General features: G+C 38.9%; 1 protein-coding gene across 3 annotated transcripts in view; it reads left to right on the top strand.

Annotated features, from left to right (window-relative positions):
• Positions 1 to 15444, top strand: part of Kif4a (kinesin family member 4A) — a 117838-nt gene that overhangs the window by 4645 nt on the left and 97749 nt on the right. For all 3 annotated transcript variants that reach the window (XM_037198838.1, XM_028883915.2, XM_028883916.2), the window contains 4 exons: positions 5469 to 5659; positions 7924 to 8016; positions 10600 to 10766; positions 11227 to 11321. In XM_037198838.1, coding sequence (XP_037054733.1) covers positions 5469 to 5659; positions 7924 to 8016; positions 10600 to 10766; positions 11227 to 11321 — 546 coding nt within the window. The remainder of the gene's footprint in view (positions 1 to 5468; positions 5660 to 7923; positions 8017 to 10599; positions 10767 to 11226; positions 11322 to 15444) is intronic.

A 15444-nucleotide genomic window follows, 5' to 3' on the forward strand; every position in this document is an offset into this window, starting at 1 on the left:
TACATGGTTTTGATTTGTGTGTGTGTGTGTGTGTGTGTGTATATATATATATAATTTTTTTTTTTTTTTTTTTTTTTTTTTTTTGGTTTTTTGAGACAGGGTTTCTCTGCGTAACTTTGTGCCTTTCCTGGAGCTCACTTGGTAGCCCAGGCTGGCCTCGAACTCACAGAGATCTGCCTGGCTCTGCCTCCCGAGTGCTGGGATTAAAGGCGTGCGCCACCACCGCCCGGCTTTGATTTGTCTATTACTGCTGATGTTCATTCTGATAATCTAAGGTATAAATCTGCCAAATTTTCCCACTTACTGTAAAGTTAGTGTTTTCTTGCCTTTTTGCATATTTGAAAAACATATGGTTCTAATTTTCTTCTAATTACTTTTCTCTTTTCTATGATTTTGTTAATTTTCATCTAATTAACTATTTCTTCCCTCCACTCTCTTCCTCATCCTATTTATTTTTAATAATTAAATTGTTCCCCCTTCCTTTCCCCCCTCCAACTCCTAACATGTCTCACCGCTTTTTCCCTTAAGTATATGGCCTATTTTTAATTGTTATAGTTAACACACTCTCTTTCTCTGTGTTCCTCTCTGTGTCTCTGTCTCTCTGTCTCTCTCTCTCTCTCCAGTGCATAATATGTCAATAGAACCTGCTGAGTCTGTTTCGTGTTAAGCAACATATATGTATATGATTTCAGGACTGACCACTTAACCAATTAAGGGGGAACATCCCTAGGGAAGACTAATTCTCCCTCTCAGCAGCTGTTAATTGCCTGTAGTTCTTTGTGTAAGAGCGGGGCCCTGTAAGGTTTCTCCCTTCCATGTTAGCGTGTCTGTTGGTATTGGCCTTCTTCAGGTTTTGTTTAGGCCTCTATACTGTTGAGGTATCATGAGTGAAGTCTGTCTGTCTTTTCTAGGTGGGTATAAGGATAAGTATTTAGAATGCAATTAGGAATTATACTGGTTTAGTAAAGCAGCTGTAGTAGGTTCTACAAGATCCATGACCTCACTAACCTCAGGTAATTGTCTAGGTTCTGTGTATCAGGCATGATTTCCTTCCTGTCAAGGGGGCCTTAGTCCAATTAGAAAGCAGTTGGTTACCACCAAGATATTGAGTGTCACTATTGAACCTTTAGGGCTATCATGCTATGCTGGTCACTGTTGTGATTCATAGGCTTCACAGCCAGGTAGGACTATTGGTTACTTCCCTCGCTTGGCAGTTTGCATAGCAACTTCATATGCTATGAAAGCTAGTCCCCAGGGAGGAAGCTTCCAGGTCAGATCCATTGTAGATCCCCAAGTCCAGTGTCCAAAGTGCACGGTGTATTCAGCAACAGGGACTTAACCTTCAGCCTCTGGGATGCAACAGTAGTAGCCTGTATTGTACTGGGAGTCTCGTTCCCTCTGACCAACAACTTGAAAGGAGGTTTCTCATTTCTAGTACTAGGATTTTTGTTAGATAATCTATGACTCTTGAGGGGGACCATTGTCAACCCAGGTGGCATAAGTTCACTTAAACTATATATGCATATACATACACTTATATGTATTATATGTAATTTTAATAAAAATAGTATGATTCCTTATGGAATCCTCAAACATCCTTAGTATTATTTGCCCCTCTACCCTCCCGCTCCCGTATTGTCCTCTCTAGCTCCTCTGCAATTAAAGCCCCACTGCCATTTTTCTCTTTTCCCCTTCATATCACATGTATCCTGTTACTTGTTTTGAAAACAGAGTCTCATTGTTTTGAAAACAGCAGACTTTGAATGCATTATGTAATGCAGTAGAGAACCTGTAATTCTTTTGCCTCATTCTCCTGAATGTCGGGCTTACAGGCCTGAGCCACCATGCCCAGCTACCACCCCTGTTTTCTTTAGCCATTTCTGAAACAAAGTATTTTTTTAGACTCTTCACTATCTGGTCAGTTTCCTCAAATGTGCTCCCATAGTTTTGTAAGAGTGCAATAGTTGTACTTTTTATTTATCTATTTTTTATTGTGTATGTGTGTGTGTGTGTGTGTCTGTCTGTCTTTTCTGCCTGCCTGCCTACCTTTCTCTCTGTGTGAGAGTATGTGCACATGAGTCCAGGTGTCCATAGAGGCCAGAAGTGTCAGATTCCTCTGGAGCTGGTTGTGAGCCACCTGAAGTGGGTGCTTGGGAGTTGAACTCAGGTCCTCTGGAAGAGCGGTGCACTCTCTTAACCACAGAGCCATTCCTTCAGCCCCTTCTTTTGTATTCTTAACCTGGGAATTATGGGAATGAAACTATTACTTGAAGACAACAGCAAGTATAAAGTGATTCAGATATACATGTGTTTGTTTAACACCAGTCTTTTTGTTTGTTTTTTTGTTTTGTTTTGTTTTGTTTTTTTTGAGACAGATTTTCTCTGTGTAGCTTTGAGCCTTTCCTGGAACTCACTTGGTAGCCCAGGCTGGCCTCGAACTCACAGAGATCCACCTGGCTCTGCCTCCCAAGTGCTGGGACTAAAGGCATGTGCACTACCACCGCCCGACTTAACATCATTCTTAAATGCAAGAACAAATCTAGGTTTTGTTTTTGTTTTTGTTTTTGGAGACAGGGTTTCTCTGTGTAGCTTTGCGCCTTTCCCTGGAACTCACTTGGTAGCCCAGGCTGGCCTCCAACTCACAGAGATCCGCCTGCCTCTGCCTCCCGAGTGCTGGGATTAAAGGCGTGCGCCACCACCGCCCGGCAAAATCTAGTTTTTTTTATATTCAGCTCAATAGTATCCCCTTATACTCTGGACTCCTGGTACCAGAGTCCAGAGTGTTTTAGACACAGTACTAAAACCTGGTTTCCCAAGATGTTGCTGCTTGTCCCTATCTGTGATATTGTAGAAAGTTAGAGAATGTTATTCTCTTGTCCCACAGTCATATCAGGTTATAGCAGCAATATATCAATTTACAATTAAGAGCTTTCACTTAGAGCAGAAAAGTCTCTTCCCCCCCTCCTCCCCTCTCCTCTTTTCCTCTCCCCTCTCCTCCCCTCCCCTCTTCTCTCCTCTCCTCTTCTGACAGGGTCTGGCTTGCCTGGAACTTGCTGTGTAGACTAGGCTGGCTTAAAATCCACAGAAATCTGCCTGCTTTTGCCTCCAAGTGCTGAAATTCAAGGTGTTGAACTACCACGCCAGAAAGTTCTTTTTAAAACTTCAGAGTTATCAGTTAAATGAGCATGTTTTTTTTTTTCAAAATTTTAATTTTTTTTCCGTTTTCTATTTTTAGGTTTTAAAAAGTTGTGGGGTTTTGGGGGTGGGTTTGTTTGCTTGCTTGCTTGCTTGCTTGCTTGCTTGCTTTATGTATGGGTATTTTGACTGGATTTGCGTTTGTATACACGTACATGCAGTGTCTGTGGAGGCCAGAAGAGGGCATTGGATCCCCTGAGACTGGAGTTTCTGGTAGTTGTAAGCCACCATGTGTGTGCTGGGAACCAAACCTGGTCTTCTAGAAGAGCAGCCAGTGTTTATAACTGCTAAGCCATCTCTCCAGTCCCAAGATTTTTCTTTTTAACTCCAAAATTATCTAGGTAAATAGATGACAGCTTTGGCAAAAATACAATGGCTGTTTTAACAGAGTTGCCTTTAGATTGTGTCTAATCCTCTCATAAGGGAAGGCTTTCTGGGGTATTTATTAGATGTTGAAGTAAATTTGAATTTACAGTTTCTTTAGCTCCTACTTTATAGTTAGTGAGTTATAATAAATTGAATGTGTGAATGACCCATATATTATCTCATTGTTTATTTTTAAAAAAATTGCTATAGTTATAGCTAGGATTACCTGCTTCCAGTTTCAGTCAAAACTCAAAACTTATGGTATAAAAGGAAATGTACAAGTAGTATTCTATATTCTCTGGCAAGACAAAAAATAAAAATAGATGTAGAAAATAATACTTTTATTTGAATTAAGCTCAAACAGGTATACATCTTACCTGTCTTTCTGCAAACAATACAGATTGGATAGGCAACAATAGAAAACACAGCCACTATTTCATGCTGCATTCCATTTAATAATTTATAAAATACAAATAGAAAAAAACCCAAAGTTGTTTACTATCCTATTAGTCACAGATAATCATCACAATGTGAGTTCATAGCCTTTTGATCTTTTCCTCTATTTTTACTTACACTTAAATTACCTTTTTTTCTTTTTTCTTTTTCTTTTTTTTTTTCTGGAGCTGAGGACTGAACCCAGGGCCTTGCGCTTGCTAAGCAAGTGCTCTACCACTGAGCTAAATCCCCAACCCCCACTTAAATCACTTTTAACCTGCTATTTTTTCCTTTTTTCCCTCAGTTAATTGTGTCATGGACTTTTTTCTTTAATTTCTGCCCTGTTTTGGAGACAGAGTATCCCTATCCTTATGTAACTCAATCTGATGTTGAATTTTTTTCTTTTTTTGAAACAGGGTCTCAATGTTTTACCCTGGTTGGCCTCGAACTCACTATTACTGTGTAGTTCTGCCTTGTCTCATACTCAGAGATCCTCCTGCCTCTTCCTCCAGCATGCTGGGATTAAAGATGTGTTCTATCATACCCAGCTTGGCCTTGAACTCTTGAAAGTACTGGCATTAACAGGAAAGCTCTACCAGGCCTGGTTCATGAGCATCTATGAATGGATTATTCTTTAGTAATACTCTATAAAAGCAAAGGATATATATGACAGTGAGTCATACTTAAATGCTGTTTCTGCATGGATCCTGACAATATGGTCTGTATATGTTTAGATAGTTCAGATAGGGACTTTTCATCAGTTGTAAAAAGAAAAGAAAAGAAAAAGGAAGTTACTGCTTTTCAAATTCTCTCCCCATCCCAACTCTTTTTTTTCTTTATAGACTTATTTCTTTTTATTTTAAGTGTATGGGTGTTTTGACTTCTTGTGTGTCTGTGCACCACATGTGTAGCTGCTGCTCAGAGAGGGCATCAGATCCCCTGGACCTGGAGTTACAGACACTTGTGGCTACCATGTGGGTGCTGGGAATCGAACCTGGGTTCTTTGAAAGTGCAGCCAGGGCTCTTAACCACTGACCCATCTCTCCAGCCCCAGTCCAACTCTTAATTCTCCTGCCATAGCCACCTGAATTCTGGAATGCAAGAATGTGCTTTCATAAAAAAATATGTGCCCGCCCACCCACCCCTGTGGCTGCTAAGACTTCTAGTTACTTTCCATCATTTAGAATTGTTTGAGATAGGGAGTATAAAATCCTCAAATAAATCTTTGAAAGGCTTTTACCATGACTTACTTGGCTACCTTTGTTATCCTAGTTACATCTGTATTTGACTTCCTAGCTTTTAAGCGCTTTCACAAGGTGGTGCAGTCCGAGGCCAGTATTTCTCTTTGCTTTTATGGAACCCACAGACCTTTTCTTTGTAGCTGCTATTAAAGGATTCTGTCTTAAGAAAGCAACTGTTAACTGAATGAATTGTTTTGAGCACCACTATCCATATGGCTTCTGTCTTGCCAGGATACAATGCAACTGTCCTGGCCTATGGGCAGACTGGTTCTGGAAAAACCTATTCAATGGGAGGTGCCTACACTGCAGAGCAAGAACATGAATCAACTATTGGGGTCATTCCCAGGGTAATACAACTGCTCTTCAAAGAAATTAATAAAAAGAGTGACTTTGAATTTACTCTGAAAGTGTCTTACTTGGAGGTAAGTGATTTCTCTCCAGTTATTCTGACTTTAGGATTATCTTTGAGTAGGCAAATACATCCAAATGAGATTTTTCCTGGCATGACTCAAATTAGTAAATTGAATTTTTAGTAAATTGCATTTTCATAAATTGATAGCAAAAACTTACTTGCTCAGTTGGATTTGGATCCGACCCAGTTCTTTTCTTAATTAGAATTATCTGCTTAATCTGATTGTTATAAGAATTGGCACTGCCATGCAAAACTATGATAGGAATTCTTTAATTTTAGTTTGGCTTGTATCACTGATTGCCTGTGGAATATGCAGAAAAGTGCTCCATTTCACTTTACTGCTAAAGCTTGAGTTATAATGCTGCTGCTGCTTCATGAAGAATGTTATTAAAAATTAGGCAAAATATTATACTGTGTAAGTGGTGATAAAATGTATATTTACTCAACAGGTACTTATTGAGCATCTACTATGTGCCAGACCCTGATCTGGGTACTCAGATAGATCATGTACATGGGAGATATCAGTGAACTAATATTTTAAAGACCCTGTCCTTATAGGAACCTGCACTGTAGTGTATATCAGTATAAAATTGATTGGCCAATTGAATCTAACCTCACGACACCAAAAGGTATAAGGCATATGTAGAGAATTGGCTTCTGAGGAGCTAGTTTATTGGTTCTACTGCAGTGGTGCAGTGATATTTATGAGGAACAAGAATTAAACTTAAAAAATTTATGCATGTAATTATAAATTGTGTGTAAACAGTTTATCCTGATGTTGAGTTGTAATATGTTTTCAGATACAATGTAATTATAAATTGTATATAAATAGTTCATTGTTGTTAATATGTTTTCAGATATAAGAGGTAAAATTAGAAGGTTAAAGATTATTACAATTACCCTTTATTTTCCAAAGATTTATTTATTTATTTATTTTGGTTTTTCGGGACAGGGTTTCTCTGTGTAGCTTTTGGAGCCTGTCCTGGAACTCACTTCTGTAGATCAGACTGGCCTCGAACTCATAGAGATCCTCCTGCCTCTGCATCCCAAGTGCTAGGATTGAAACTGCCCAATTATTTGTTTTCTTCTTAATTATGTATATGTCTATTTGTATGTATGTGGGTATGGGCACATGAGTGCAGATTCCCGACAGTTACAGGTACTTGTGAGCTGTCTGCTGTTGGTGTTGGGGACTAAACTTGGGTCCTCTACAAGAGCAGTGCATTTTTAGCCACTGATCCATCTCTCCAACCCCACCCAGATTAGCCTTCTTGAGCTTGATTAATCCAGCCTTGGTCAAGGTAATTGAATATACAAATGATTTGAGAAACTAGCATGTTAAATAATGCCATCAGCAATAACAATAAATAAGTGGAGTGCTTATCATGTATGAAACATTCTCTTAAGTTTTACTGTTTTATTGACGTATTAGTTACAACTCTTCTCTTCCCTTGCTCCCACCTACCACCCTCCCTCCCCATAAGCAGCCATTGTTCACATTTTAATTGGTAAAAGTGATACTGTTACAGCATCACTAAGGAACTGACTTTGGGAGCTGGAGAGATGTCTCAGTGGTTCAAAGCACATGCTGTTCTTGGAGAGTACCCTGGGTGCAGTTCCTCCAGCTCTAGGGGACCAGATGCTGCAGGCCTCCACAGGCACCTGTATTCACATATACATACCCACATACATACATACAGACACACACACACATAATTAAAATACAAATAAATCTTCTTTGAACTAGAACTGAATTTGAACACCCATATAACTTTTCATGTTCCTGCTATTTCCAAGAGACTTTATCTTAAAAGCAGTATTAATTTTGTTATAATATGTGAATTCATCCCTATAAAATATCAAGTTAATACATATAAAGTCCTTTTTCTTCTCCCCTTTATCCTTTCCTCTGCCCCTTCCCTTCCTTCTTCCCTCCTCCCCTCCCCGTCTCCTTTTCTTCTCTCTTCCTGTCCTTTTTCCTCTTCTTTCTCCCCTCCAGTCTTCATCCTGTCTCTATTCTTCCCTCCTCTCCCCTTCCTCTCCTCTCCTTTGTTTTCCCTTTTTATCTTTTGTTTGCAGTGTTAGGTATCAACCTCAGGGCCTTGGAAATGATAGGCAAGGCAAGAGCTCTACCACAGAGCTGTACCCACAGCCATTACAGTCTTTAAAATTTCTGTAAGTGAGGTGTGTGTGTGTAAATTACTTATGATCTTGCAACCCACACAGAGATGGCCACTGTTAACATACTTTGCCACTTTCTTTCAACAATATCAGATTTACAATGAAGAAATTTTGGATCTTCTATGTCCATCTCGTGAGAAAGCTTCTCAAATTAATATCCGGGAGGATCCTAAGGAAGGCATAAAGGTGTGTTTTTCCTCTCTTTTCTTTCTTCTTTTGATGTTATTACAAATGTTGGTAAGTTCTAAAGGTTACATCCCTTTTCTTTGCTACTGTAGTTTTGAATGATTGCTAACATCTCAGTCTTTCAGGGGTTTTATTGGCTCTAATTCCTTTAGTTAATCTGGAATTGCTAGATGAGTGTTCTTGTGGGAAGAAAATCAAGGAAGATTCATATTCAGCTTCATCACTTTCTTCTTGAAGGACATAAAAGCAATTAAAATATTAATTGTTTACAGGGTTCTGAGACTGAGCCCTTTAGTATGGCAGCCACTTGCTACAGGATAGCATTTAGCTTGTAATTAATTAAAATAGAACAATCTGTTCCTTAGGTACACTAGCCACATGTCAAGGGTCACTTTTCTGTGTTGCTTCTGATCATCGACATTTCTACTGGACATGACCATCAGACACTGTACTGGGCTCTGGAATGATATAAAAAAGTAGAAAATTCAATACAACAATTTAGAGTACATAGCCCCATAGGGAAATGATCACTTATCTGAGAACTTTGGTCACGTGATCTAGGCACAGTGCTTGAGTATTCAGAACTAGAAGAACCAGGGTGTAGGTAGATGAGACTGAGTAGAACAGGCTTGGGGAAATGTGTGTGGGAAATCGTAGCTTGTCCGTCTTCTCCTTTCCTTCCCACTCTTCACAAAGAACAGAGCGACCAGTTAAGGTATAAAGAGTAGATGCCTGTTCTTCTGAGTCTTTTTTCCTTCAGGATCTTAAGTTGTTATCCAGGTATTAAAGCCAGACTTGAAATATCAGGCCTGGTAAGTTTGAAATATACAGGAAGATAATTTGCATAATGAAGATAAGAAATCTAATATTTGCATAATGAAGATAAGAAATCTGGGCAAAATATCTGCTATCACCAGGAAGAATGTGGGTGCTGAACTACGTCTTGACCATCTCTTAAAATCTTTTATGTGCCGTGCCCCACATGAAGGCAGGAATTGAATCCCAGGCATTGTTTGAGGCAAGATACGTGATTCAAAAAGATGTGTGTTCCTAACCCAAATTGGTGTAAGAACAGTTTATAAACGTTTTCAGATAGCGTTTAAGAAACAAACAAACAAGATGTCTGTTGAGATGGCCCAGCAGGTAAAAATGCTTGTCACCAAGCCTGACTCCTGCACGTTGTCATCTGCCCTCTCCCCATGTGCTTTGGCAGCAGATGGGTTGCTGTAGCAGCTGTGTGTGTGTGGACACATACACTTACACAATAAATGAATTGTAAAAAAAAAAAAGAGTAACTATAGCAGGAAAGTAAATAAGCCTAGACCAGTCTGTCTAGGACGGAAAACTTGGACTGGGAAGTGAAAAGAGCTGTGTTAGGAAAAGATTGTAAAGCCAGCCTAAACAGGTTCGTTTCTCCCTACCTACCCCCAACCCCCACTAACAGCGTGTAATTATGTAAAACTTCTGAAGGAAGGAAACATTGCTCTGGCTACTTACACATCTTATGTGCGCATGTGTCTCTCCAACTTTATTGCTCCTGGAACTTGAGAGAGGATTTGAAAATGTCATTGTGTCCTCATCTAGTATAGGGGTTAGTAGTTTGCTGGCATTTTGGGAAGGCTGACTGGAAATGAAAATGAAGTGAGAGGGAGAAAGACTAGGCTGATGAAGATGCAACTGGGGAAATTATTGCCTTGTTTTTTCACATGAGGTAATATTGGTGTGGATGTGGTTTTTAAAAAAATGAAGTAACCAATTCCCAATAATATCTGAGTTGGTGATACATGGGATATGAAGGAGTGAGAGGAGCTGACAGTGATTTGAAGTTTTGAGACTGTGAGGGTAGAGCTGTTGATAGAAATGAACAGTAGTGAGGAGACTTGGTATTGGTGGAAGGAAGCAAGAGGAATTTGATTTCTAATGTACTGATTCCAAAGGATAAGTAGTCAGCAACTAGAAACAGGAAAAATTAAGAGTCACAGATCCAGATTAAGCCTACTAAGGCTAACAGGAACCTCATGAATAATCTAGTCCTGTCAGCCCCACCCCAAAGCTCCAAGAGACTTTGCCTTGTGTAAGTTCCCCCAGGCAGTTAAAGTGCCCTGCCCCAAACTTGATTTGGGGGGTTCCTAAGCCAGGGAAAACTGCCATGCTGTTTCCTCTAGGAGAACATGGAGTATGAAATGGGTTGGAGGTACAGGAAGGAACATGGAGTCATATGGAGGAGAAAACAGCAAAGAGAAATGCCATAGCAATGTATGTTGTATTTGATCTCCTTTGGAGCAAAGGTTGACTTTCACTTGGGACTCCCTAGAAGGCAGCTACCCTCCAAGACTTAGAGACCTTCTCTAACTCTCCAAAATTATCTTGTACCCTTTTTTCTCAACTTTATAGGGAAGATTGGAGATCTTGGTTCTCAGCCATCATCAAACAATTCCCTGTTAAAAGTCCTCATTTTCACAGCCCCTCAATATGATGATATTCTCCTGGAACAGGAAGGCATTTTCCACTCCCTAATCCATGTATTTCTCTTCAAGCATTAGAAGAATGAGTCAAGGAAGCTTTTTTTTCTTTTGAAATTAGATTGTGGGACTCACAGAGAAGACCGTGCTAGCTGCCTTGGACACTGTTTCCTGTCTAGAGCAGGGTAATAACTCCAGGACTGTGGCCTCCACAGCTATGAATTCCCAGTCATCTCGGTCTCATGCCATCTTTACAATCTCCATAGAACAAAGGAAGAAAAATGACAAGTAAGTTAGAGCATTGCAGTTGTCATATGCTGTGAAAGCTGAATGCCTGGTGGCTGTTTCAGTTGACCTGACATTCAGACTTTATTTTTTTTTTTTAAAATACTGGTTTTCTTTTTTTTTTTTTAAGGTTTTTTTATTTATTCATTATGTATACAGTATTCTGCCTGCATATATGGCTGCAGGCCAGAAGAGGGCACCAGATCTCATTACAGATGGTTGTGAGCCACCATGTGGTTGCTGGGTATTGAACTCAGGACCTTTGGAAGAGCAGTCAGTACTCTTAACCGCTGAGCATCTCTCCAGCCCGACATTCAGACTTTATAATGATGAGTATTAATGACTGCTGTAACTACTTTTACTGTCTTGAAAGAAATGAAATGAGAGTTAGCCTATCAGCGTTGATAGCTAGGCTACTTTCAAACTTCTGTATTGTTTTCACCATGTCTTCCTGTTATCACAGAAACAGCAGTTTTCGTTCCAAGCTGCATCTTGTAGACCTTGCTGGATCAGAAAGACAGAAGAAAACCAAGGCTGAAGGAGATCGTCTGAAAGAGGGTGAGACAATTAAGGTCATATCTCTCGATGAAAACGTCCATGCTTTTGTTGGTATTTTGAAGGGACTATTTCAGTTCTCCTTCTAAATATCTACAGTTCAAATTTGAGATTACTTTTACATATAGTGAAAAATGATTTTTTTCCCCATGTACCGATTCACAAACTCAGGTATGAAATTTGAATCTCTCCCTTGGTTTGATTTTATCTGGTCCAGTTAATTTTAGTTTTATCTCCACTCACATATAATTAAAATATTCCTCTTCCAATTCTGTTATTCTGAGTACCTGCTGTCCCTTGCAGATGTTGCCATGTGTAAACCTTATCAGCATGGTTTCCATATCTTTGTTCAAGTTGTTGGTTAGAGAAGTGGGAAAGTTGATGCTATTAGAAACCATCTAGTATGACAGTAACCCAGGGATATGCATGAACTATTTCTTTGGCATCTGTCTTTCATTTCCGAATGAGTTTTGTATGTGCTCTGATTTTATAGTCACACTTTGGGTTTTTAGCCTTTGTAATATAATTGTGAAGGTTCTCATACCTCCCTGTTCTCCTTTTAGCTGTTTAGTTCTGAGTTGTTTTCTTTGGGAGATTTACATAATTGAGATTTAACTCGGCATATTATATTTAAAATTGTACATGTCAGTGGATTTAGTATAGTCACAGTAGTGCAGACATCACAACAGCCTCATCTCAGAATGTTTTATTACCTCAAAGAGAAGCACCACAATTCCAATCTATCTCTAGATGAAATATAGGACCTTTGTGACTGACTTCTTAGTGTCAGATTTATTTGCAAGGTAAGCTCATGTAGCATGTTAATCAATATTTCATACTTTTTTTTTTTTTGGTTTTTTGAGACAGGGTTTCTCTGTGTAGTTTTGGTGCCTTTCCTGGAGCTTGCTCTGTAGCCCAGGTTGGCCTCGAACTCACAGAGATCCGCCTGGCTCTGCCTCCCAAGTGCTGGGATTAAAGGCATGCCCTACCACCGCCTGGCAATACTTCATTCTATTTTATTGCTGAATAATATTCAGCTGTATGCATATACCACATTTTGTCCCTTTATCAATTATCCAGTGTTGGCTGTTGTAAATATTATTCTCTAATCCTCTCTAAATATATTTTTACACAGACAATTTGTTTTTGTTTTGAGATAACATCTCTCTATTTCTGGCTCACCTGGAATTCACTGTGTAGACCAGGCCAGAATCTCATAGGATCCATCTGCCTCTGCCTCCTAAGTGCTGGAATTAAAGGTGTGCACCACTATGCCTGACCCCAGAAAAACTTTTAAATATATCTTGATAATACACATAGGAATGGAATTACTGGATTATATGTTCACTCCATTTCAACTCTCTTTTTTGTAAAGTTATAAGTACCATGCTCTACATTTCAATCCTTTTTAAAACATAAATGGGTGAATTTTAGTTGTTCATAAGTTGTTTAACCATCACCAAAATAAATTTTAGAATATTTTTATTTTTCCCCCAAGAAACTAATATTCATTCACAGCCACTCCCTATTACTGATCAATTTTCTCCCTCTACAAACTTGACTCTTGGAGCATTTCTTATAGAAGGAATTATGTAGTATGTGTCCAGTTTTCATGGACTGATTTTTTTTTTTTTTGAGCCAGCGCTAGGGATTGAACCTAGGTTATTGTGCATGCTAATCCTGAGCTACAGCCTTAGCCCTTCATTGACTGTTTTTCTCAAAGCATGTTTTCATAGTTCATTCATGTTGTAGCATGTATCAATGCTTCATTAATTTATGGAAAAGTAATATTTCACACATTTTATTGACGTAGTCTTCCTTGACAGATGTTTGTTTTTTGGTTTTGGGTTACTATGAATAATACTGCTATGAATTTTTTGTTTGTTTGTTTTTTTCATGTAGTCCAGGCTGGCCTTGAACTTTTGATCTTCTCACCTCCACCTCCCAAGTGAATGAATATTTGTACACAAGTTTTTCTTAAAGATATATGTTTTCATTTCTCTTTGGTATATATCTAAGAATAGAATTGCTGGCCTGGTACTTGCTACGTATACCAGGCTGACCTTGAATACACAGCAGGCTACCTGTCTCTGCCCCCTGAGTGCTAGGATTAAAGGCATGTGCCACCATGCCAGGTATTTATGTCTTTTTAATTTTAGCCCTCCTAGTAGGCATGAAATAGTATCTCATTGTAGTTTTCATCTATATTTAATTAAGGGCTAAGTATGTTGAACATTGTTTCACATACTCATAATTGTATATCTTTTTGGGGAAAATGACTGTTTCTATCATATTTATGCCCAATTCATTTCAGTTAATTTTTGTATGTCATTTAAGATTATTTCCCCATTTCCAACCTTTTGCATGTGAATATCTAGATATCCAGTATCATTTGTTTGAAGACTATTCTTTTCCCACTGAATCTTGTTGATCCCCATGTAAAGAAGCAATTAGACTATTCTGCAGATCTGTGTCTCTCTGTTTTTACCAGTGCCTCCCTGATTTGATTAGTGTAGTTTTGTAGTAAATTTTGAAGTTGAGAAAAGTGATGCCTCTAACAGGTGTTTTTTTTTCAAAACTGTATTGGTTATTCAGGGTTCCTTAAATTTCCATGGCAATTTGAGTATCAGCCTGATTGATTTCTGCGAAGAAACCAACAGGAATTTTCATAGGTGTTGCATCCAATTAGCAGATCTGTGTGGAGAGCATCGCCACTTCAGCAGTGTTCAGTCTCAGTCGTGAACCGTGTCTCTTTTTCTTTACTGTCTTTTAATGAGCTTTACAGTTTTTGAAGTATTACTTTAATGCTCCTATTAATTTTATTTCTAAGTATTTTTTCAGCACTATTAAAATGGAGTTGTTTTCTTAATTTCATTTTAAAGTTGTTTATTGAGTTTAGTATAATTGATCATGTATCCATTGGCCTGCACAATTTATTGGTTCTAACAGTTTGGTTAGACCTTTCAGGATGTCTGTCTACAGGATTGTGTCATTTGTGAAGAGAGAATTTTGCTTCTTTCTTTCCAGCCTGGATGCTTTTATTCTTTAGTGCTTTTTCTTTTCTGCGTACATGTCCTTGCTTGAAGCTTCATTACGTTATTTGATAGAAATAGTAAGTGTGAATACTGTCATGTTCTTTTCTTTTTTTTTTTTTTTTTTTGGTTTTTCGAGACAGGGTTTCTCTGTGTAGCTTTGCGCCTTTCCTGGGTCTCACTTGGTAGCCCAGGCTGGCCTTGAACTCACAGAGATCCGCCTGCCTCTGCCTCCCGAGTGCTGGGATTAAAGGCGTGCGCCACCACTGCCTGGCTGTCATGTTCTTGATCTTGAGAGAAAAATCACACAGGTTTTTTTAAATGGAGGCGGAGTTTTCTGTCCTGACTGCCCGGTCCCAAATAAACACACAAAAGCTTATATTAATTACAAAATGCTTGACCGTTAGCTCAGGCTTATTATTAACCCATTTCTATTTATCTATGTATTGCCATGTGGCTATGGCTTTACTGGTTCTCTGGCATCTTGCTTCTTGGGTGGCTGGCTCTCATCTCTCTCGACTCCGACCTTCTTCATCCCCAGTTCCCAGTTTGATTGTCCTGCCTAACTTTATCCTGCCTTGCTATTGGCGAAACAGCTTTATTATTAACCAATGAGAGTAATACATATTCACAGTGCACAAAAGGATCATCCCACAGCAGGGTTTTTTTCCCATGAGTGTATGTTTGCTATGCATTTTTCATAGAAGTCTCCACACATGTTGGAGAAGCATGCTTTCATTTATTCCTGATTGTTGCTGTTGTTTTCAGTTTTGTAACTCCTTGAGTTAATTCTGTGTAGTTTCTCTTCTCTCTAGCTTGCCATCACAGAAGTTTCTGCTTACTTAGTTTAGTGATTAGCTAATTAGTCACAGATTTCCTTAAATGCTTGCACTTACAAATCTTCTGTCATTTACCAAGGGCTTTGTGCATGTAGGGGGCACACCTATACTCAGGCACTTTACAGCTCTGCTTTAGTGTTCATTGCTTGGGCAAATCTCAAATCTTATATATGCTTTCCCCCAATTATTTGGCCTTTCTTTGGATATTTAGAATTGGCTACTGTTGGAGTGGTTTTTTTCCACTTTTTAGGTTTA

This window comes from Peromyscus leucopus, chromosome X, assembly GCF_004664715.2.
Source record: "Peromyscus leucopus breed LL Stock chromosome X, UCI_PerLeu_2.1, whole genome shotgun sequence".
Taxonomy (NCBI): Eukaryota; Metazoa; Chordata; class Mammalia; order Rodentia; family Cricetidae; genus Peromyscus; species Peromyscus leucopus.